At 40.8% G+C, this 26,010-nt stretch overlaps 2 protein-coding genes across 3 annotated transcripts in view; one reads left to right on the top strand and one right to left on the bottom strand.

Annotated features, from left to right (window-relative positions):
* Positions 1-49: 49 nt before the first annotated feature.
* On the bottom strand, positions 50-4,443 carry pgam5 (PGAM family member 5, serine/threonine protein phosphatase, mitochondrial). 2 transcript variants are annotated; one of them, XM_084054113.1, is made up of 6 exons: positions 3,902-4,443; positions 3,207-3,382; positions 2,588-2,713; positions 1,871-1,959; positions 1,041-1,174; positions 50-405 (listed from the first exon to the last, which is right to left on the bottom strand). In XM_084054113.1, exons 1-6 carry the CDS (start codon positions 4,132-4,134, stop codon positions 255-257), a joined length of 909 nt encoding a protein of 302 aa, XP_083910239.1. In that variant the 5' UTR covers positions 4,135-4,443; the 3' UTR covers positions 50-254. The 2 variants fall into 2 exon arrangements, with proteins under 2 accessions (XP_083910239.1, XP_083910238.1); XM_084054112.1 differs by having other exon boundaries at positions 1,871-1,966; positions 2,589-2,713.
* A 529-nt stretch (positions 4,444-4,972) lies between these two features.
* Positions 4,973-26,010, top strand: part of zdhhc8b (zDHHC palmitoyltransferase 8b) — a 94,585-nt gene continuing 73,547 nt past the window's right edge. The window contains exon 1 of the mRNA XM_084054814.1: positions 4,973-5,250. Coding sequence (XP_083910940.1) covers positions 5,147-5,250 — 104 coding nt within the window. The 5' untranslated portion in view covers positions 4,973-5,146. The remainder of the gene's footprint in view (positions 5,251-26,010) is intronic.

Genomic DNA, 26,010 nt, shown 5'->3' with positions numbered 1-26,010 from the left:
CCTTGAGTGAGACACCTGGGCCTCTGTGCAGTATTCTCCCTTTGTACTGTAGGTGGTAAACTATGGCACTGGAGTGATCGCAACAAAATACCACACAGACTTAACGAATTACCATGGCATTATAGTAATTGGTTAAATTATACACAATTGTAATGAACAATTTACTGTCAAGAAGACACTTGAGGAAAACTGTGAGCCAGCAAACGAATGACAACCATCTTGAGTACATCCCTTGTGCTGAGTACATGAGTGCATCAGGTCCGTGTCAGTTTGTCTGGGGGCATAAAGCCAGAGTCTCCCAGAGCCCTAAGGGCCACCCTGCCACTGGGGCGGATGGTGAGCCAGGTGATGCTGCCATTGTTCAAACCCATGCGTAGCCAACCCTCTGGTGGAAACTGGAGAGCCCTGAGAAACACACAAAACAAGTGAAATGACAATGGCGTTGCCACAATCTCTTGGCAAACAAATTATAAGTGTGGTTGCCACAATCTCTTGGCAAACTAATTACAAGTGTGATATGAACCCTTGTGACCACAGTTAAATTCTTAACAGAGTCTGTTAGACGATCAAGCATTAATTGTATAGGTATGGCCTATAAAATGACTCTTTGAACATACACGGATTGGCAGTGACTCCACTCCAAACAAGTATTTTAACAGTTTACAAAGCAGGTAAGAAAGTTTACATGAAATAACTAAGCATTTTAATGTTGACATAAAGCACATATTGTGATGGAATTAAGCAAGCACAGATTCATTTAGAAACCCTTACAACAAACAGCTATGCCAAAGCTGTACTACTCTATTCAAAACAATTGGCAGCAATACATTTCAACAAACAAAGGTCAGACAAATTCTCCACCTGAAGCCTTATTTCTAGTATACTTTGTTGTACGACCATGATAGTCACAAAAACAACTTATGTTCAACTTAAAAACACGATTCATTGCATTTTTCAGTTGAAAATCTGTTACAAAGTATAAATTAGCTATGAGTCAGGGAGAATATTGACCCACCGGAAATTGACATGACAAAACACACCTGCAGACAAAATAGCGGATGACATTGGCATGACAGACGATGATCTCATAGCTGTCCTCCTTCTGCTTAGGGTCAGCACGATGGATGTAGCGGCGGAAGGCAGCTTCTATCCGAGCCCCGTCTTCATGGTACTGCTGAAGGTTGGTACAGAGGGTTGGACAGCCGCCGTGTCAGGTGAAAATGTGTGACTTAAGAGAATAATAGTCCTTTAGGCTCCTCATATGAAGAGCCAATACATTGCAGGGAATGTGAAGACTTTTGTTCCATAGTAGGACATACAAATGTTAGATTTATTTTTTTTATGTCAAATTCACAAGCTGCACTTTTAAACGAGGTATCCTGTGAATTTGCTTTGGATGTTTTGGAAAATGGTCACTAGTGACAAGTATACTTGTGACATTACTTGTGTCATGGACTAAATATGGCAGACCACCAATGTGGTCCTTTAACCCACATCACCTGAAGGCTGAGCCGTCTATTGTAAGCCTGCATGTGTTATGAAGATATAAAAGTCTTCTTGAACTTCAACATAACTATATATAGTACTTTTCAAACGATAAAGTCCCAACACTTACAGAGACTGTATCCTCTGTTATTTGGTGGTATTGAATGGGGCAAGTATCACTTTTTTGTTCACGCTTTTCCCATCGCTTTACACTGTTGTATTGGCTATTTGTGTGTGGGTAGCTTCAGGTGCCTAAACACACACTGGACAAGACATTTGCATGTACACTGTACACAGCTGAAATTCATCTTAGCAACTGCAAAGGAACATGGGAAATCACACCATCTGTCAACATTTAGTCTAGAGTGGGCGTGGTTTCTCTCACCACAGCGTCAGGTTTCCAATGAGTGACAGGTGGCACAGGCTCAATAGGTGCTCCCTCTCTCAGCAAATCACAGCTCAGCAGCTCAGTTCCTTGACCAGTAACGAGATGAGATAGGATCAAATGTATTGATTTGAAGGACATTTTCAATTCAGCAGCACATATGTATATATAGAGAGGGAGCAACATTGAGTAACATGTGTATTGGAATCAAATATATATTTTCCACCCTTTTCCTGTATCTGTACACAATCTAAACTCTTCTAAAGGAATATGTCACCAAATTACCTTTTTGTTATCAATTACTCACACTGTGAAAATGTGTATTCATGGGGAATTTTAAGTTCTTCTCACTTTCCTTTACAGTGAATGAATAATCCAAAAACTAAGAAAATACTTGATGAATTTAAGAAAAAAGGGGTCTAAGATCATAAAAAGCAAAACTATATCAAAAATCTGTTTATTCTTTATTCACCATGAAAGAATATGACAAAAACAAAAAATATTCTTCAATTCTAGTCTTCACAGGATGAGTAATGGATAGAAAAGTCATTTTGGGAGTGAAGTATTCCTTGTAAATTATTATTATTATTATTATTATTAGGCCTGTAAATTATTCAGTTATCACTATACTTTGATGACATTCCAGACCTGAACAGGAGCTCTTGATGTTGTAACAATGAAGATCTACATGTTTCTCTGTAGTGTGGATTGACTGACCTGGGAGGTACTTGCTGATAATGTGTGCAGTCTCAGTGGCCCTGCTCATAGTCGAGTGGATGAGTACATCATACTTTAGTCCCAGGGCTGCCAGTCTCTCGCCGGTCAGCTCAGCCTGCTCCCGACCTAGATGAGAATGAACACTTAAACTTTAGCTCTGACATAATACATAAAGTAAGGTCCATTTAGGACAATGTTATGCAATGTCCAATACATGCTGTCTCTTTCAAAGTATGGGAGAACTTCTTCAGGCTGAAACCATGTAGTTAACCAATATAGGTAAAAGTACCTCATAATTTAAGTGTAGTGTACACCACATAAAAGTCATTTCAACAAAATTAAGATGTGTTCCACTTGGCAGGTGCTAAGTGTCAATCCCTACAACCAATGCATTTAAGTAAACAATAGAAATATACCTAATTTATCTTTATAAAAGTATTGGCCCCTGCGGAGATACAGTAATGTCATCAACTACTACACGTCCCCATTGGCTTCCAGCTGGAGATGGTGGCATGTCATCCCCCTCTCTTCCTTTGCTGAAATTCCTGTATCTCTACAATGGTCTGTATGAATAAACGCAACAACACAAAAGGAACAATTTGGTAGAAGATTATTTAACCTAATGGTGTGAGGACCCTCTCCTTGTCTCCATTTCCACTTAGGTTGTACTGGGAGTGTCGGATGAGGAGGATATTGCGTGTAGCTTTAGGTTTGCCATTGTCCTGCTCTGAACTGGGGTCTTCGGTTGCGGTTTCTTTCTTCTTGGTGCCATTAGTCAGCGTCGCCGGGTCCCTCCTACACAGAGTGACAAGAGATGATGAGATTAGTGGCTTTGCCTCACGACACCTCCCACAAGGTTAAGTCAAAACCCGACCTACTGGGTTGACCTTGTTTATGTTAGGGACATAGGCTACCATTTAAAGTGTTAATACTTAGGATGACAGACGAGACTTCCACAGAATACAGATGGGGGGAAATAGATAGATAGTAAAATTGTTCATGTATCCAATTGTAACTCTGAGAGTGTACAAATGTAACCAACTGGACCCGTAAAATTTGCCTTAATACAAGTAAGATTTGATATAATTATTATGACAGATGGTCGTCTTGATCCAAGGCTAAGTTAAAAATTAGCCTTGATACCAGACTGTCATGTCTTGATCCAAGGCTAAGTAAATAAATTAGCCTTGATACCAGACTGTCATGTCTTGATCCAAGGCTAAGTTAAAAATTAGCCTTGATACAAGACTGTCATGTCTTGATCCAAGGCTAAAATTAACTGTGTATAGGTGCAGCACACAACAATACACATACTTATCCCAGTTGAAGTCCCATGCGTGTCCAGTGGGTGTAGGAGTGTGGTTGTTGGCCGCTGTCCACGCAGGCTGTGCTGCCTGGAGGACAGTCAGTCTGCTCCACCAGACACCTGCTGGTCCTCCATCTCCCAAACACCCCCGAGAATCAGCGGCGGCGGCGGCCGCGAAAACCAACACCGCGGATCCTCCGGCGAAGCCGCAGAAGAGTTTGACCGTTTTCCTGAATGACATGCCGGAGATCTCTCTAACTACACTACCTTTCCTGGATGATGGATCACTAGCCCACTCACTAGATCCACTAGATCTCCTCTCTTCTAGCTAGCAAATGATGACGCACAAACACGCGTTACTTGGGCTTATTATGCGCCCTTTCCTGTGACAATCCAAAAACAGCAGATGGTTGGTGTTGTAATGCGATTTCTGGGTCCAGGATATCTAAATGCGAACTCTTTAAACGCGAATTTAAATGACACTGACCATGATCAGACCGTTATAGTGCGGCTGGGGAGGAGACAACTTTAGCTCGCTAATGTTCCTGACTCTACAGTACACGGTGTGTCCTCATACGGTGTCCCATGTAGGTCAAATCGGGTCTATGGGTTTCATACGTCACGCAGACCGCCGCTAGAGGGAGCCCGTTACTTATGAGCTTATAAAGATGAGCCGGGTGACACGGGCTGTAGTGTGTGTAGCCTATTAGTAATCTAATCCATGCTCAAATTATTATCCCATAATTCCTACCAAAACCTCAAAAGTCACCATTACTACATGCAATAACTAAGTAAGTAAGTAACTAATTAACAACATTATTGGAAAACAATCCACAGGGCCCAGTTATTCTTTTTTTTATTTTATTAAACAGCAAATTGACTGGTACTTTTACATCACAGATTTTATTTTTTACACAATATATGAACTATAATGCTGTCATTATAAAGACCCTCTTGCATGGGTTTCGTGGAGGCTCCACCTTTCAAGCCGACTGAGTGACCTCACCACCAGTGGGCTGGATCGTAAGGGTGGGATTTCCAGGCTCGGGGAGCAGAGAGCTGTGTTTCTGCCCGTCTGTCTGTCTGTCTGTCTGTCTGTGGATCTACTATATGCGGGTTAACGGTAGCGTCGTAGCGAACACACGGACCGGCTCAATCGCTAATAATAACCGCTAAATATCGCTCACTTGGATGTTTACATGCGCTCTCCAATCCAATCGGAATAAATAAGTGAGGAATGTGGACATTACAGAATGCCCAACAGCGCTGGAAAGAGATTTAAACCCACCAGATACATCCCGGTGTCCACAGCTGCCACACTTCTCGTGGGATCGACCACTTTATTCTTCGTTTTCACGTAAGTTTGTGTTGCTGTTTTTTGAGCGTTTTACCGTTTCCATCAACCTGTGTGCGTTACGTTACAGAGGCTGGAGGCAAATCAATGCAGTTTGGAGTTTTGCATCATGTGTACGGGTTGAGTCTTATTTAATATAATGTGTGATATTAATAGAATAATTGTCCCGGCCTAAACATTAACATAGCGATCGAACTCGGGGAATCTCTGAACCGTTTGAAGTCATTCCACAACAAGTCCAAGTCAGACGGATCGCATTTCTTACGGTAATGTCTGCAGGCAAACTTCATGCCGTGCAAGTTAAACGGCACTGAGCTGAGGACCGTGTGTAGGAGGCGACCGTTTATTAGGCCGCGGCTATTCACTTTCTATCCAGGGGTCTTCGACAGGGGGTCCTCAGAGTAACTACAGGGGGTCCGCCAAATCTTTGTGTGATGGGGAACATTTGCCGAAAATAGCAGATCTACAAACTCACAACGCCTGCAGAGTTGTGAGCTTGTAAATCTGCTCTGAGAGTTGGTGTAGAGGGGAAAAGAGCAGAGTCAACGGTCAAGTTTACTAAATATTGAGGGTTTAAAAGGCTGAAAATATACATTGACATGAATACAACATATTAATAGAGAAGATAATGTGTAAACAAAAACAAAAATGTTGTGTAATTTACACAACATTGATGATAATGCTGTCAAACAAGTCTATGCAGCTAGTTATGAAATATATGAAAACGTTTAATCTACAACACAATTTTATACAATGTGTAGTGGGGGGGGTCCCTGCTTCATCTCTTTCTCTCAGCTAAGGGGTCCTTGGCCTGAAAAACGTTGAAGACTCCTGCTTTCTATTGAAGAAATGCCTGCAGGCAGTTGCTACAATTAAAATGGTTACAATGTCCCGACAGACAGTCAGAGTGAGTCTGCTGTCACGGGTTGTTCTGGTGTTCAGGATGGTTACATAGTAACACAGTTATCACACACACAGTGACTGTCAGTGAGTGTCAGTGCAGATAATCCTCATTAGAATTCTCCTATCTGCTCTTTCATTTAATCCTTTTGCGAAGAAATTAATTGATATTTTTCTCTTCCATCTCACTTGTCACTGGTTAAGCTTCTCAGTAGACTAGACATGTTAGCAGTGTGTGTCATGGCATATTCATAATGTGATGATAGACACAATTGATCTCATCACCTTGTCCAATAGCTTTATTTGCCAAAGCAATGCAGTCAATTAGGAAGTTATTATTATCACTGATCCATAACCAGTGTAGTTCCTGCTTCACCACATGACAATTCGTCTAGACTCTAGAATGTTAGTTGTCCTGCGGATGCAGGTGCTGATTAGAAGTGGAAAGATTCCAGTGGCCCTTATACACCATGGTTAGCTTTTATTTTCTAGTACATTTTGTTATCTGTTGTTGTTATTGGGGCCAATAACTATTGCTGGCTGCTATTAGAGGCATTTCACAAACAAATGGTCTGATTTACAAGGCTGGTATCTTTATTCTCGAAAATTGACCCAGTGAATGTGATTCAGTAAGTCTTTCTATCTGGAAGGTGCTTGAGATGTCACAGAGTTGACACCACACAACTTAGTCTTGCAAGATGTAGTGTTTCGTAAGACATTGTTGCATGCTATTTTTTATTTTTACTGTCAGCAGTGAAATAAAGCTGTACCAATTTAAAGTCAGAATTACTCCATGAGGAATTTATCATAACATCATACATACTTTGACACTACAGTATTGCTGTGTATGCTGAAAGGTCCAGAAGGTCCAGAAGGTCCAGAAGCTAAACTGTACAGGAATATGTTGGGGTTGATCCCCTGGCCTAGCAGATGGGTCGGGGGTGAAGAAGATTAAGTCTTTACTCTGGTGCTCTTTGTTTCCCTCAGTAAAAAGGCCCAAAGGATTTGAGGCTGATATATTGGGACCCCCTGGGGAGATACAGGTCCAGTCGGAGACATCACTCTATTCTGATCCACTATTGCATTTGTTACTGGTCAATCCACACATGTCCAGTCTTTGACTGTTAGCCTTTGAGCTTTACAACTATCAAAATAACACGTTGCATTTAATTTTACATTATATTTTTGGGGGCACTTAGTTGATGACTTCTTCCAGTGTAACAGTGGAGGAGGCTTATATTCTTATTTCAACATCATTGTATCTGTGCAAAGGTGTTACAGGGATGTAGAGTTAAACCAACACTTAGAATTTTACTGTATGCCATGGTACCAGAGCTCCGTGGCAGCAGATGTCATATGGCATTGGGCACCTGGAGGAAGATGGTTTGGGCCAAAGCTTGCACACTGCACACTTCTTACAGTGTCAGTGCCTGGCTTACTGATGCCTGACAGTTTGTGTTCCCCTCTGAGATAGAATTAGAACACATTAGTAGAGAATTATTAATATCTGCACAGCATGACCACAACTCGGCTGTAATAAACTGATGATAAAGTCAGCCTTTGGCCGTGGCAACATCATCTATAATATTATCCCACCATATTCTATGTCTGTAATGAGATCCTGCTATATCTAGCTTAGATGCCCAACTGTATCTAGTTTTGATCTACTATTTTTAGCATAGAAATCCTACTGTTTATAGCCAGCTCTGTGTTGTTACACAGTACAAGTTGAATGTAACAGCTGTCTAAACAAAATAACCAGGGTGGCCAACTGTTGTAATTTGCTCTCAAGCCCAATAACCCCATATTTCAAGAGTAGGCATGGATAAATGTGTGGAAACTATCAATCGATCATCTAGAAACATCTGCTCAGCATTTTTTGGTTGTATGGCAGTACATTCACTAAGAGGCTGTTAGTTGTGGCATTTAAATTCTGAAAGGAGAGCTGGGAACCAGTACTGACAGGAACCTAATCTTCAACTTCCACATCTGTTTCCTCCTTTTCACTATGGATCCATTGAATTGGACTCAATTCAGATACCGGCGGAATGTATTGTTTCATGTTTTATTTAATTATTTCAAAAACGATGGAGCTTGCACAAAAACTAATTTCACCCCCTGCTTTACACCTGCAAACCTGTGATGATGTGACAATAAAGAGGATTGTAATTGTGGGAATCCGGGTGGCATAAGGGTAAAGTACCTGCCTACCACCGCGGGGCTGACCCGACAAACTGGGATTTGATTCCTCTACGGTGCCTCGGGCAAGGCCAGGTGCTCCAGTGAACACAATTAACCGTGTTTGTGGGTGGGGAACTGGCTGGTATGGGGAGTGCGATCTCTCATCTCTGTCACTGCAATAGCAACTCCTACAGGTTGGTTGGCTCTGGGCGGCTGATCAGCAGGGAGCAAAACTGGGAGGGATGGGATGTTCCTGCATGGTGAAACTCCTCACTGTCGGGTGCCTCCATGTGTATCAGGAGACATAGTTGTCTATACCCTCCTCAGACCAAACAGAGGGGTTGGCAGTAGGACTGTCACAATTATTACTTAATTGTTCAATCATTTTGAAACATTTTCAAAAATAGTGGAAAAATCAGATCTACAAGCTCACAACACGTCGCATCATGAGTGTTACGTCAAATAATACATTTAGAGTATAAATTAAATTGCCGTATTTTGGCCATAGTTATATATTTTGATTATTGGTATTGGTCATTGTCAGTCATTTCTTTGTGTTTGTGTTCTGTTTAAGTTTTTGTCAAATCTTCAAGTAGAATTCCATAATCGTGACAGCCCTAGTTGGCAGAGACTGGAACTATTATACACATGCACATTTGCATAACTACTACATTGGGGAGAAAAATTAAGGGAACAAAAAGAGATCAAAATATTTTATCAAATGTTTTAATTTAAGTGTGTGAAATGTGTTTTTCTCCCTGGTTTAACAGTGAGATATTAGTGCTTTCACATGTGGTTGTTATCCCTGAGATTATAGCCGTTAAGTGCTGCTCACCGCCATGCCCTCTTGACTGTGGTGTTTCAAAACATTGTGGTAATCTGTGTCATATTAATAGGGTGTTTAAAAGCATAATTGAATGTCTGTTTTCATTGAACCTAATCTGCATCCAGAGAGTGATTTCATAGGCGGAGCTTTTGTTCTGGGGATTTCACTAACCACTCAAGCTCCTGTTTGTTAATGATCTTGGTTCTGTGTGATATTAGAGTCCATTACTTACTCCCTGTTGTCACATTTGTCTCTCTATTATGCTGCTAATAGTTGTGAAACTCATGGTTTAGTAGAGTGTCTTTACTTGGTGTTTGGGCTGTCTTAGCTGCCTTATTTTAATATACTATCTTGGTTTGGTGAGCTTATTCTTTTCAATTGTCATTGAAGGTAAAATACTGACACTTCATTGCATAAAAATGTCCTATTAAAGACAATTCAGTACAAGGGAACATGAGCAAATTTGTTCTACTTAAACTAAAACACAGTACCAAAACTAAACGGTGAATTCATGCTGATGATGTAGCCTACAATGTGAGCTAGAGACAGGAACGATGGGAGGGAGAGGGGAGATGACATGCAGCAAAGAGCCTTGGGTCAAAATCAAAGCCAGGCCAGCTATAACATTATGTTATAGCCTAGCATTCTTTCTTGCTCATGACTATAGGATATGGGAGTAAATGTTTGGCTAATCGAGATCCAACTGCTGACCATGAGTTAAATGTAGGGACCCCCCCCCCCCCTGCCAGCCAGCCTTCATTTAATTGTTCCAAACAGAATAATTAGGGCTATTGTTGAACTCCCTGAGTGGTCCTTACTCACACACTGCCACATTGAGTCGACAGATGTTAGTAGGCTTTGAATACTGTATAACAGGCCTCAACAATCTCTCCATTGAGGCCCTCAGCTGAGGTGCAGGATAAGGATGGAGCTGTCTTGTTCACGTCACGTAAGGATAAACAATGATCATCTGACTGAAAACATCTAAGGCCAGAGGTGGTCAGGAATACTTGCTTCACATGCTTCAGTGATAACAGTGAGAAGAGAACAGGAGTAGGACAAGACTAAAATATGCCTTAAGCCATTCATAACATCACATCATACATGGTGTGTTCTGCTGGCCTGTGAAGATAAATGGGGCCTTTTTCCACTGAGGCCAGCAGTAGATCTGTGCAGACTGTGTAGTCTGCAAACACTGTGTGTTTTTGGCAGATTAAATAGTGTATCGCTTTTTCCCCTTTTTGCTCTTAAACAGTATTTTACAGAAAATATACCACAAAACATTTCAAAATGATTTCAAAAATATCAATCTACAAGCTTAGATTGGATTTTGTTTTTCGCACCTATAATAACATGCCCAAAATTGGGACACAGGGTTAAAGTGGTTAACACAGAGAACGTTGACGTTTTGTGAATCTCTAAAAAATAACTCTCAAAATGACCACTCTCTAGTCTCTATGCAGATGGTTGGATGTTACACCAGTTTTTGACTTTCTGAACACTCTGTGTGATGTAGACCTCTCCGTAGGAGATTACAGAATGACTGCAGTTGAAATTGTGTGTGGCTATATCTATGTTTCATTTTGTGTTCATAGTTTTACCTTATACAGTGACTCAACAATCAACATCATGCTGTATGACATCACGTGTCAAGAGTCTTGGTTCCAAGGTTAGTTAGAGGGGAGAGATCATTTACATTTTAGGCAATTAGCTAATGCTCTTATCCAGAGCCAATCACAATGAGGAAACGGCTAGAGGCACAGTGTATTGTTCAAGGATACGTCCAGCTGGTGATGGACTCATATGTCCAGAGATGAAACCTGGTACCTTATGGTTATGACCATACCACATGGCCTCCCTGCTACCATGCAGTATCAACATAATGCTCTCATTCACTCTTTTTCTTTTCCTATCCCATTGTGCTCTTATCTTCTTCCTGTTGTACTCTCGAGTCTCAACGGGTGAAGAAATATTCTAACATTTTATCAAAAGCAATTGGTGCTGCTCTTGGTTCACACACAGCATTGGTAATGAGAAAAGTATGCTTTTCTTCCACTTCAATGTTGTCAGTGTCTGTTTTCAATCCAGCAGCATTGTCCATTATCCACACCCTACTTTTCAAATTTCAATACAATACAAAATGTTAATGCAGCATTGTCTGTTATCCACACTGCACTTTTCAAATTTCAATATGATACAATATGTTAATGCAGCATTGTCTGTTATCCACACTCCACTTTTCAAATTTCAATATGATACAAAATGTTAATGCAGCATTGTCCGTTATCCACACTCCACTTTTCAAATTTCAATACGATACAACATGTTAATTCAGGATGGTTATCGAGCAACTGACAGTGAAGGAGATTTTTTATCAGTTCAGTGAATTTCCACTAATGTGTGAGAATAGTAATGATCAAGAAAATAGTACTGTTTTTAAATGTGATCTGTTGATGATTTTTTTATGTAAGGACTGTATTTCCAAACAACAGAGACAAGGATGTCTCACAGACTCACACATCACGGTTGTTGTCTGTTATATGGATTTTGGCACTTACGTGTTTCTAGCTGGCTCATTACTAGCAGTAATGAGCTTCGTGTATGTTTCATGTATGTTTCAGTCTTCAGACTAGACTGTATCTGATAAAAAGAGGGAGTTTGTGTTCGAGGGACTTCAAAACGTGACTGATGGGTTGAATCAGGGCAAACTAATAACATGCAGCTAACGTGTGTCACACTTCATTCACTGACCCATATGGTCTTCTAGAATACCACCACACACACAGAAAAATCTGGAGTGTTAATGTAACTCAGTCTGAACCCGTAAGGGTCCATTTATATACTCAACAACCAGGATATTTCAGTGTAGGCCTACATCTCAAACTCTTGCTCCTCCCACCCCTAAAACACACATACTCGATAGCTAGACCTAGCCAATGCAGCATGGTGGCGAGATGTCATATATCAGCCCTGTCTCCTGCCAAACCAAGGTATTTCCAGCTGTTCCATCTCTTCAGAGTAGTACTCGTGCATTGCAGTGGCACAACCTCTTTCCTTTCCTCACCTCTCCTTCCCTCGTCACAGCCAAGTGTTCTTTTCAAGCTCCAGGACACCCATAGCTCCCATAAAGGACCAGAATCACATCATTTCCCAAGCACAATAACTGTGGTGACATCAGAGCAGAGAGATGTTGACAGCTTACACAGGTTCATACCATCACCACAGGCTACAAGGACAACTAGACCTCTGAACGAATCTGAAACACTTTTAGCACTAAGTGCAATAAGAATAACATTGAATTCCTCATGAAAGCTTGTTTTATTTGTCTTGGTGACACTGCTGCAGAGACATAACACATTTGAGTTTCACAATGAATACTGACTAACAGATAAATCCACAAGGAGAACATGAAACCATGTATAGTTAAAGGCATAGAACTGACTACAATTAGGCTCTGCACAGTCAAATTAAGTTTTACCCAGGCAGTGTACTGTACTACAAATGTAACCAAAGGACCCTTATTAGTCCGCTTGGTTACATTGGTACACTTGTCTCTAAGTGTTAGAGTCTACTAGTGTAGTTAGATAAAATGTGTTACGTCTTTTAAGCTTTAAAAAACCTGAAAGCATTGGTTATGACATTTGTTGGACACACTATTCCTCTTCCTACTTGTTACTGTTACCTCTCCTGCTGTCTGACACAACCAGGTCCAACCAACAGTTTGTTGACAGACAGACAGACAGACAGGATGCTCCCATTGATGAGTGAACACAGCTCCCAGGATAATGGACCAGGTCGTCTAATCTTATTCAGTAACTTTCAGTCCTCCTGTCATAGCCTGACAACTGGGTTAAGGTAATGCTGACAGATCCACTTACCTGGCTCTATCACGCATTCTGAAGCCTTCTGCCCACATAGGACACACGCGTCGCGCACATACACACACGCACACACATACACAACACCCACCACATGTTTAAGTGTTCTGAGTGTGTATTGTATTGTGCATTCACAGTCAGATGACAAATTTAATATCCCTCAAAAACCAGGGAGGAATTATCTTTAATGTGTCAAATCCTACCATCTGTGTTTTGATTTATTTTAGAATTGGACAAACATTTTATATTTCAGTTTGTACCCCACTGCGGCATGTGGCATCATAACTTTTTGTATTATTTATTTATTTTAAGTAGTGACTTTCTTTTGAAGAACTCTGCTGCCTGCCAAAAATAAAATTGTTCCTTTGTGATGGCAATGGCTAGAATAAAATGGATCCATGTGTTCTGTTTTACGCCAGCCATGAGCTACAGTAGAGTACACACAGCAGTGTGTGTGGGGTGCAGGGGGTGCGAAAACTGCGGGAAAAGTATTGAGTAAGCCCTTCCATACACACACACACACACACACACACACACACACACACACACACACACACACACACACACACACACACACACACACACACACACACACAGAGTTTTGTATTATACTTGTGACTTCATCGATCTATATTAAATCACAATTCACAACCCTTTAAGCCAAACTGTGACCTTCCACACTGACCTTAACCACAATCTCTGAAAAGCGAAGAAAGACAAACTGACAAAGATCAAATTTTCCACTTTCTGTCCAAGTGGGGACACAGCTAAACTATTGCGCGCGCACAGGTTGTTTGAGATGAGGGGGCGCCTGGAAAACCCTCCTCTTGGTAGAACATGTGGGATTGATTTAGACCCTCCAGCCTCTCCCTCTCTCCCTGGGTGTCTCCACCCTGTTTTAACCTCCTGTTGTTTTGTCAGAGGGAGACCGTGACCGGGAATAAGTAGAAACAGAGCTCTGCCGCCTCTCACCACGTGCAAACACACACACACACGCACGCACGCACGCACGCGTGCACACACGCACACACTAGAGGGGCTTTCGGAGAGATCAAGAATGCTGTGTATTCTAGGCTCTGTGTGTGTGTGTGTGTGTGTGTGTGTGTGGGGGGGGGGCTACAGTTTGTCATCCCTGTAGAGTGGAGAGAGCTCCAGAGAGCTTTAGCCGTGAGCATGGGTGACTGAGATGGAGACTGGGCTGACTGAGCCATTATAAGGACATACCATAATATCTATGCCCACTTCTCAGAAATCAGCACTTCAGGCGGAGAAATCATCTCTGGACATGACTGTGGCACATCAAATGGAGGTGCCACTCATTCATCTGTAGTACCATAGTAGGCTGAACTTTGATTTTACTGTGCAGGGAGGACCTGACCTTTATACAACCTCTATATAGATACATCAGTAGCCCGTATAGATGCCTCACATTTTACTGCAATGCTGCCGTAGGAATTGTTTGAGGGGGACGTTTACAACAAAGCAGCTTACAACATATTGATTTGGTTGAAGAAGGACTTCTGTAAATGGATACCATTATTATACTGTACCTCTACGCTGCCTACAACAATACTTCCTTTGTAGTGTACCACTGACGATCCTTAACCACTTAAACCCTACATAATATACTTCTATAGACCCATGGGTCTATAGTTGTCCCCTTATTTTTTGGCTCTACAACATATCTCTTCACCAATAACTGCTGATCTACAAGCTCACAATGTGTAGCAGATCACATATTTTTGGGTTTATGTGGGTAATCCTGTGATGGCTGTCACACCTTTCATGACAGTTCATAAAGAATATCGTCAAGTGGAAACTATGTAGGTCCAATTTTGTGTGTGTGTATTGTTTTACTTTTCATTGGTTCAATATTTATAAAACACAACCACTTTCAACCTGGCGTCCCTATTTTGAGCTTGTGATTATAGGTCAACATTTTCAAAGATTCCATACATTAAAGAAAAGAAAAGAAAAAGAAAGAATCGCAGATTTACAAGCTCACAACATGTGGCATCACGTTTTATGAAAAAATATTAAACGCATACTTTTCAGTGGGCATAGTAGTTGTGTTTCCTGTGAAACTGCACACTGGCTGCATTTAATGTTGGTTTCCATGTCTTGAAAAGGGCCAGAAGTTGCATACAGGCATAGACGATGCAAATCGGCTGATTTGACTGTGCAACCTCATTTGGATGGATGTGCAATCAAATACAGAATATAATTTGGTTTACTTTCCATCTGATTGTGGATGAGGGCCAATGCCCACATCTGATACAAGCGCTGTGAAAGATGAGTGGGAGGTGTTGTTAATCACAACACAGACTGGTTTAATAGGATTTGTTTATACACTAACATCTGCCTCACTTGGCTGTTGCTGTATTTGCCTGCAAAATGTAATCCGCAATTATTATGATATTTTTAGACATTTCAGTTTTCAAAATATATGTTCTGAATTAATTTCTTGTGATGTTAGGGGATGAAAGTTTACAAATCCACAACATCTGAGAGCGCACCAATGTCACTTGGTTATTGGGTGTATTGCCAAAAATATATAAAAAGTCCACATTTACTACTCCGCTGTAGTATTGTTCAGCAAGGCTAATGTGCTTGATATAGAACAATAGCTTGTCGCCTCACAGCTAGAAGGTCCTGGGTTCGATTCCCGCAGGGGACGCTGTGGGCGCTGGGGGCGTGTTCTCTCCTCCGCGTCATCAGTGCCCATACCCTAGGTGGGGTTGGCAAAAAGGGCCTCTCTGTGTGGAGTTTGCATGTTCTCCCCGTGTCTCCTAGGGTAGGTACCCTCACAAAAACATGCAGTAATCCTGGTCACTATACTGCCTCCCCCTGGCCAGCTGGGGCGCCTGATGGAGGGGAAAGGAACTGGTTGGAATAACGTGTTCCTTCCACGCGCTACGTCCTACCAGGGAAACTCTCCCCTGTCAGGTGATAAGAAGGTCAGTTGGCTCTCATGCATTGAAGGAGGCATGAGCTCGGCCCTGGCCTCCCTAGGTTGGCAGAGGGAAGGTAGTGCCCAGGATTACATAGACAATTGGCACTGGGTGTAAAAAATGGGGTTACAAAATCGTGGGATAAAAAAAAAAGAACAATAGCTCTGGATTTTAACTCTCCATTATCCATAAGGTAGATTCTGTGGTCACATAGTGTGGTTTGAGCCAGGCTGGGAGCAATGTGATGAATGCACCGTGCTGGCTAGTGACCAAGTGGCCATTGGCTACACTGATAGTGCAGCCTGCTCTGTGCTGTGGGTCTCCTATAGGCTGGGGGTCCTATTTGGGAAACTCACTGGAGTATTCTTATCTGTTGATACAGGGCTGCAACTGTCTGTCAGCCATACACATCAATATGAAGACTCCTGCAGACGTACTGTACATACATCTGAAAATGTAATGTAGTGTAAGCAAAATGTAAGGATCACTAACTTAAATAAAATAGTACATATTTCCATACTATTACTGTAAATGACCTTTAAATTAGTGTGACCTATTTATTTATTTAATTTTCAGTTATTGTGTTAATTATATTTTTGGTTTTCTTATTTTTGGAGGAGACCAATGACCATTAGTTTGTTAGGGTTTTTGTGAAACAACTATAACACTCCTGTCTACTCTACTAAGTCAACATAAGAAAAAGCTATGCCACAGGCTCACAGCTAATGTGCTAAATATCAAAGGGCAACGAGCCAAGTCGAGCCATCAACTAATGAAGTGTGTGTGTGTGCGTGTGTGTGTGTGTGTGTGTGTGTGTGTGCGTGTGTGCGTGTGTGCGTGTGTGCGTGTGTGCGTGTGTGCGTGTGTGTGTGTGTGTGTGTGTGTGTGTGTTAAACATGAACACTGGTTTCACTGCCACTCAGTGAGACAAATTAACAGCCAATTTATATCCAAGAAGACTTTTTTCTTTTACTGCACACATTGTCATGATTTAATTCTGGTTATGAGACGTTTGTTTAGCATCACAATCCACTTAATCAGAGCTGAAACAAGCTACCGACCATTTTTATTGCTCACAAAGTCTGTCCCTATCCTGACTGCCCTTCTGGCTCCCAGCAATGTGAATTATCTCTAAATTACTGATTAAACTGATCCATTATTTGGCCTGCCAAAGCCGTCCCCTCAATAGTGGACTTACTCTCCGCCTGTAGATGATGAACTTCATTACCAAGTCTGGACTGATCTCAACTGTATAGTCAGGGAAATGACCCATTAACCACTTAAGCCCTACTTTAAAATAGCAAAAATAGACGATTGTGACAGGTTGTGAGCTTGTAGATCTGCAGTCTTCAAACATGTTTGAAAATATTTGAAATTGTTTGTAAAATATTTGCCTATATAAAGACCAAAATAGGGATGCCAAGTTGTTAAATGAAGTAGAAGATTGGCCTGGTTTGATCATAGAATGCCCGGGCCGCTGGCGTAGCGGTCCGGGCACCTGCATGTGACGCTGTATAACAGTTGACGCTGTATAAATGCTTGGAATTAAAATCACAGTTATATGTTCCAGGAATCTCAGTGGACTCAAGGGTGTTCCTCTGACATGTTTGAGCCGCATGTCATTGCTTGATAAGCCAGTTAAAATCTTGCCCTTCTTCTTCACCCTCTTGGCCTTTCGGCAAATCCCATCTGTGTTGGAAGGAAGCAATACGTTAATAAGGATGATATACATGATTTATATCCCTCACTGAGTTCCAGTCTTCTTACACCTAATCCTTTTTGTTTTTATTTCTTTTTTAAAGATTATTTTTAGGCATTTCCGCTTTATTTCGATGTGACAGTGAACAGAGATACAGGAAAGGCGGGAGACAGTGGTATAAAGTGCCTCGGGCCGAATTCAAATTGGGCTTAGCTGCAGCAATGACTAGCCTTATTTATATGGTATGTGCTCTAACTGTGAACATTCTACATACAAAAAAACATACGGTATCTTTCACAAAATGTACCGGTACTGTATATTTCACAGAACAATGCTCAAACCACCACTGACAAAGTGGCACTTTGAGCACTTTTTTAATTCTTCACTAGTTCAGGGATTAACAAAGGCCAAAGCCAAAACAAGCAAGTATTGTACAGTGTCAAATCTGTCTCATTGACAGACTTCTACCATCATTCTAGATGACAGCATTTCTAGATTTTTTTGGGGAATATTAAAGCATTTTGGTATTTGTTCTCAGCAACATGCTTTTTGATCGGAATTCTATCTTTGTCTACTAACTTGCATGCCAGTTGAAACAGATAAGGTGTCTTCTTCGTCCTCACAAACACAATACAAGGAGTTTGCCAGCAAAACGTCATTGCAGTTTTCTTCAAAACAAATTAAGTCATTGGTGACCAGTTCTTGGAGTTTCAAACGGGGCAAAGAATGACAGCTTTTGCAACATAATCCAAGTCTTCTGCAGCCAAACGATGAGTGCAAATATTGAATACAGGCCTCACAGAGCTCTCTCCGTTTGTGTGACGTAGACCTCTGTGTAGGAGTGTAAACATGTGGAGAAGATTTAGTTTCTTAAGCAGAGCATAAATGCAGTGCACAATCATTTGGTTTCTGCTATCAGTACAGCTGCTTCAAATCCAATGTCATTTTACCAAAAACATTTAACCAAGTAAGTATGCAAGCTATCAAAGTATAACAACTTGGTAGTTAAATTCAGTGACATTCATGCCAGGTTTTCATGGACATGGATGTGTAGTGATGTCATCCAGCTCCAGACTGCACCACTCAGTATTCTGAGTACCACCCTTTACAATGAGAGCCACAGCTTGTGTGATGTATCATTGCCATGGCCTAATGTGCCTCAAGGGCAAAGCTTACCAGAGCACATATTAGAGGCCCTGTCTAATATTTACACATCCCTCTGAACATCTTACATTCTCTTTTTCCTCTCTCTCTCTCTCCTCTCTCTTTCTCTTTCTCACTCTCAGTCTATACAGCTCTTTGTTTCTATGCCCCACTTAAGGCGGATAGTAACAGTGGAACTTATATTCCTACACTGTTATTATTTGGATAATGCTCCTCTGCACTCAGGCACTTAGCCTCACTGAATATCAGTCAAAATGACTTGTGCATATCAGTTAGTGTGTTTTATTGAACATTATGCAAGACCATAACAACCCAGCTCTGTGCTTGCTGCCCCGGTACATTTATTTTACGCTTTCCAAACGTATACTCTTGACACTTATACCGCCAGTTACTGTCAGCTCACATTTCTCTCACCACCTACTTCTCCGATCGCTCTGGAAGTTAGTTGTTATCTGTCTGAGATCCCAGCCAGTGGTTAGAGGCTAGTGGTTAGAATAATAGGATGCTGTATTCGTCTTGAATTGTATTGCTTAACCCATTAAGACCTGAGGCCGATTCTAAAAATGTCTTCTAAATCCTAACAGTTTTCTGAAAATCGTATGTTGCTCTATATCAGTGGTGCTCAAACTTTTTCATGTCAAGGACCCCCAAAAGTATATGTATTTGGCCGCGCACCCCCATTTCAAAATATTTAGTTCCGGGTACCTTCAGAAGCAAAGATTTGAGTAAAAAAATGTTTGCTTTAGAAAATATATGTATACGGTATATACGCCTATTTGCGATTTGCACACATTTTCAAGATTTTTCAAAAATAGATCTACAACCTCATACTATGAGCTTGTATATCTGCTATTTTTGAATAGCCAACCAATGTGCTATATATATATAGCTAAAATCTAAAATGACACAAGCAATGCAGTTGCTCTTCTAGATCCACAAAGTGTGAGCCCATAGCATAGTTCCTTTAATTGCACCGACAGAACTAATGTGTGTCTCTTTGTGAAACAAAAGTCTGTAGAAACTGCCACTTATACAAAACTTGCTCTTTGTTAGACAATTCTCTCTGAATGTGGAGTTCATCTTTTTCCTGAGCCCTATTAAATCCCCTCAGTTACAGTATGTGCCTGTGGGTCTGCCTTATACAATCTTTATTTCCTCTGTATTAATGAAATCGTTCAGGGTTTGGCTGCTCATCTTTGACAAGCTCACAACGTTTCCCATCCCTAAGCATATTTCAGCCTCCTTTAACACCCCAGGTATTGCACATTCAGAATTCACAGTAGTATGACTTTAGTAAGGTGCAGCTTATCATGTATTACATTGTGTTGTATAAGCATTTGTACCAAGAGGGCATTGTGCAATTTTGTCTTCATTTTCTGTTTGAAGATCTTCTGAAGATTTGTGGTTTATGGGTGCCTACCATAACTTCATTGAAGTTGTATTTCATAAGTACAGTCAGTATTTTAAAGTAACACTCACCATTCAAAACGTTGTATTTATTTAAAAAGAAAATGCTTTACTATTTAAGCAATTCATTGTCATACATTTTTCGAGCAATGGCAAACAATATATTTAGTGGAAAAGAACTTTTCAACAAACACATTTATAATTATTTATTGAATGCTCTGGCTTTGTATGGCATAACTCAATGCTGGTGTGTAAAGAACCCTTTAAATATTCTTAGGCTGGTCTTCATTAGCACTCAATATACTTGGCTTTTCAAAATCCTCAATGTTCCCATTCAGGTTCTGTGATAGTCACGAAGTAACGGTTCAGTTAAGCTTAACATGGCTTTGGTGATTGAGGGCTATAATTATGTTGCTAGGGTGAGAGCTCGGTGGGGGGAGTGCAGGCACTGACCAGTAATGGAACTGCATCTCCCTTCAGCAACCTCATGATTTATTGGATTTTAAATCTAAATCAACCTTTCCCACAAGCAGAAAATGCAGAGCAAGCAGAAAGCACACCTTGGTAGCGCCAGAATCTAAACATTGAACAAATTGTTGAGAGTGGTGCAGTCTGCAGTGATCTGGGTTTCTATCAAGTAAATAAATGGTGGACAACAAGTACAGCTGTCAAATAATTCTGTCACAGAACAGTTTTAATAATGCAACATAATTTCAGCACTACGATCTGTAAGTCATAAAATCTATGGACTTGGTGGTACTTTTGTCAATTATTCTCCAAACATTTTGTGAAATCATATTTGTATTACTGACAGTTATTGTATAGTTACAGTTATATGTAAATATTTCTATTTATATATATATATATATATATATATATATATATATTGGGTTCCCAGGAGAACATAGCACAGCCCTGACAGTGATTATTAAGGAGTAGGGGAAGCCTTGCCCTTGGGCCAAGACTTTCAGAGATTTATTTTATTGATTTTGACATTTGTGTATCTCACTTCCCCAAATAGCCACTGCAATTCCGTGTTTAATGCCCATACTTCTCCATAAATGTGCGAATTCAAGAAATATACAGTAGTTATCCTATTAAAACCACAGACATTACCTGACTGTATGGGTCCTTTGTGTACCGTGTATTAGTCTCCATAAAGAGGTGTTTTAATCCCGCCTGTGCTGGAAGTTCTGTATTCCTCAATGAGTGTAGTGGTATTGTTGCAGCAGGTGAAATCCGGTATTATACTTGATAGAAACAAGGAAATACAATGACATGCAGGCACGGATTAAACTATACAGAATATTACATAACACAAACGGTACGGTCAGGTAGCATCTGTGGCTTTTGGAGTTTTACATGCCCATTTTGAGTGTTGTGCAGGCAGCCTATTATTGTGTGTGTGTGTGTGTGTGTGTGTGTGTGTGTGTGTGTGTGTGTGTGTGTGTGTGTGTGTGTGTGTGTGTGTGTGTGTGTGTGTGTGTGTGTGTGTGTGTGTGTGTGTGCGTGCGTGCGTGCGTGCGTGCGTGCGTGCGTGCGTGCGTGCGCGCGCGCGCTTGGTCTGTGTGACTTTTAATTAAGTTGCATTTAAGTGTTTATTGTGCTTACTGCTTATGTATAGCCTTTTATACATGTCCGTTTTGTGTATTTTTATTATTTCATGTCAACGCATCCAGCTGTCACTGTTCCAGCACACACAGAGAGAGAGCATTTTGATTGCTGTTTATAATCAATAACAGACCCAGAGTTTGAAGTTCCAATGTATTATAGCAGCTGAACGACATGTTTACTATTGCTTGGTATTATTTGATATTTTTATTACATTTTTTATTATGTTTAATTTAATATGTTATAACAAAAATCATGAACAAGTATATTGGCAACTGAGGTTAATAAACTTAGTGAGGATACATTGCATTTGTAGTAACCTCTCATGTCAGCCAGTCCATATTTTAGATTTCTGTGTTGTTTGACTGAAAATGGTGAGAATGTACTGTACGCCTTCATGGTATTTATTCACTTTTAACACGTGTAAAGAAAGAGAGATGGCTAGGGTCAGGATGTCAGTGTTTATATTGTCTTGTGCTGTCTCATATCTTTCACCACTTTGAACATTGAGTCCTTGTCATTATAGGCAAATGTAAAAAAAAAAAAAAGAAGGAAAAAAAGTCTATATATACATTGTAGGAGCCATGAATTGGTTTATTGCAATCATGAATGGGTTTATTGTTATGATGTTTATGTTTGTTTATATAATTGGTCAATGCACTGGGGTAGGTGGATACTTGAGTCACAGGCATAGGGGCGGACACATTGTTACCTCAAAAGCATCACCTGTTCACCTACTGAGAACAGACATAGAGAGGGGGGGGGGTGTGTGGGAACTGGGAAGCCGTATTTGTTGTTGACCACTTTATTTGCTTTATTTGTTTTGCTTTGTTTTGATCGCTGTGATTATGTTGCTATAAGTGTGAGCAGACTGAGCACCCTTAAGTAAGTTATTGTTGCTTTAATATAACCCCTTAAAACGCATTGTTTGGATCCAGCAAATCTTCCTTTTGTTAAGCGGAGCGCGTCAGACAATAGACAATGGCCCACCTCATCGCCTCTCAGCGACTTATTTAGTTTGGTGTCCTGCAGTCGCATACATACATATATATTTATTTTATTTTTTTGTGCTTTCCCCCCCTTTTTTGGCGGGTGTGCTTGAGGGAGAAAATGGAATCTATAATGCCAAAACAAGGATGCCAGGTTAAAAGTTATGAATTGCTTTTTCTTAGCTCACAGGCTTGTAAGTAACCCAGTGTAGCTTGCCACTCTGGTTTAAGCAGAGCAGACACTGGTGTCCTGTAATAACTCTTATCTCACTCCTTGAGTCAGCAGCACGAAGATAAAAGTGTCTGCAAACGTGACGCTACCCAGCAGTTTTAGCATGATGGCCAAATGGTTCGAGTGATTGTATCTTAACGGAAATGGCCCACATTCAACTCCCGCCGATGTGTCCGGTGGATGTGTTCTTGAGGAAAACACTGAACCCCTCCCTGCCGCTTGACACATTTTTCAAAGTCCTTGTCAAGACGGCTGCCTCATTAAGCACAGTCTGAATGAATGAGGAGATTGATCTTATGACTTATGCATGAGGCTTGGTCTAATTACTTTCTGATTACAGGAGATATAGAATGGGAACAGATCATGAATGCAACATTGATGTTACTGAACACTCGGTCATCCCGCTTGGATCAATGGAACCAACGTAGTATACTTTAACCCATTAAGACCTGAGGCCGATTCTACAAATGCCTTCTAAATCGGATTCGGTAGTTCTCACTCTTTCAAGATTTTTCAAAAATGTAAAAAAATAGCAGATGTACAAGCTTGTATATCTGCTATTTTTGAATAGCCAACGTTACATCTAAAATGACACAGATGCTTTCCCGGTTTTAATGGGTTAAGTTCCTATTTATCGGTATCACAATAACACATTTTTTTAAGATTTTAAAGAAAAAATGTTTTATTTTTATTTTATTGCACTATTCTGTTAATCTGTGTGTTTTGCCAATGATTTGGGAGCCCACTGACAATATCCTTACAGCCGACCATTGGGCCCTGGTTCACAGGTTGGGAATCGCTGTTATGTACACAATTAAGCCTGATTTATACTCGGTTGTACAACGGTGTGCCACACCAAAAATGGCTCTTCTACAAGCTCACAACTCTTTGCATCGAGCTTGTACATTTTGGTTTTTAGCTTTTTTTCTGTCAATTTAAGTGCACCGAAATCTTTGTTTATGAAGGCTGTTTTCCTTTCATTTATTACATCTTTTATGTTGTCACATATGATTTATTGTTTGGATAGATTTTTTACCTCACTGCACAACTATTATTTGCACAAAAAAAAACGTGGGGATTCCAAGCTAAACTACAGCCTTTCTTTTCCTGGAGAATTTGCTTGCTAAAACAGAAGCCATTGTTCTTGCACAAATGAATAAAAATAAAAACTTTTAAATTACCACCAATGATGAAGAAGATTTTATAGCTATCCACAGCCTACCGCTGAGAAGCAGACAGAGTGAGTAGACAGAAACGGTACCATATTATAATGAGCTTTAGTGAGAACCAATTATATGAAGACTAGAAAAAAGCAACCTTCAGGCGTTAGGGCATCTGAGAGGCTGTCAAGAGCTCCTGTATTCCTGTTGATCCTTATCTAAAGGTAGCTCTCCACCACAGACTAGACTACTACAGATTACTACTGGCAGTCGAATTAAGTCGGGAGATCAGTCGGTTGGAAGATGTGGAGAAAAAAAGCTGCTAAATGCACTTGAGAGCAGACACCGACAGACGGCTACTTTGTTGCAAAAAAATAGCCTATGGCTTGATGTCTTTTTCAACAACAAACACGTTTCAGTCAGGACAACTCATGAATGGTTAAATATATTTATTGAATATAAAATACGCAATATATTTATTTTGGTTTAACGATGAATTGGACAAATCTGCTTTTAGGTACTCTGAGAAAGCATATTACTTCTCCCTACCAATAGGGATCCAAAACGACAGGTGGTAGCTGGGGTGGTGGAGGATGGTGGAGGCAGTTTTAAAGCGGTAGCAGCAAGCATCAGCAGCACAGCAGTAGGCAGCAGCAAAAGGCAAGCAAGGAATGAGCAATGCAACTTCCCCATTTAAATAGGGTGTTCTATTATGAAGTGAAGTATGTGATTGGTTGAGAATAGACAGTTACTCACCACATGAGCCTTGTGCATCCACGATGTAATCCAACGTTTCATCATCATAATCATCATAATTTTCAGCTGGTGTTTGAAGAAGACGAGCCACACTTGCGCGTGCGCACACAGTCCCACGCTGTGTGTGTGCATTTTGAGCTGTAGTAATATGTATACCATGGATATGCGCTGTATTCAGACAAAATAAATGTACCGCATTTTTTAAAGAGTCCCTATATCAGCCAACTAGAGAGCTCTATCTCCTCTCCACCAGCCCGCTGATACCCGACAGTCGAAAGCCGACCGTATACGATCAAGCTTACTCAGTCGGCTTTAGACGCTCCTCTGCAACTTCCGACACGTCAGTGTACCCACCGCTCATTCAACAGCAGATTTATGGCAATAGACGCTTTCCAACACTTGGTGCGTTGTTACCTTAACAGCTCATAGAACCACATATTGAGCAATTCAGTAGATTCACTTGTGTTGCTTTTAATGGTGATGCTTAAATGTTGTTTGACATATTGTTTTCAAAAGTAATTACGTTATATGGCCATTTAGTGTAGACAAATTTTGCACAGTTGTTTTTTAACAAGCAATATAATACTGTGTGGTTGTCTATTGCCCTGTGAGCAAAGTGTTGAGCTTCTACTATTTGTTTGTGTGCTTCCAGCCGTCCATGCACACGTACCTACTGCTGCCTACATGGGCAAAGAAATAAAGTAACTCAACAGATTCACAACACACAACACACACACACACACACACACACACACACACACACACACACACACACACACACACACACACACACACACACACACACACACACACACAGTGAGAGAGGGAAAGAGGACGTTCGGGCACTGATCTGTGTGTGTACGTGTTGTGACTCTGTTGAGTGACTTAATTTGGCTATGACTGACTTACAACGTGTGTAAGTCAGGCAGGCAACCTGGCCTGCCGGAGACCTGTACCCAGAGGAGCACACTTTTCTAGTTTACGGTTTGTTCTCCACATTGGCAGGTTA

The sequence above is a fragment of the Gymnoscopelus microlampas genome (assembly GCF_963454915.1).
Source record: "Gymnoscopelus microlampas genome assembly, chromosome: 4".
NCBI lineage: Eukaryota > Metazoa > Chordata > Actinopteri > Myctophiformes > Myctophidae > Gymnoscopelus > Gymnoscopelus microlampas.
Note: the sequence above shows the minus strand (reverse complement) of the source record. Positions and strands in the feature narration are given on the sequence as shown.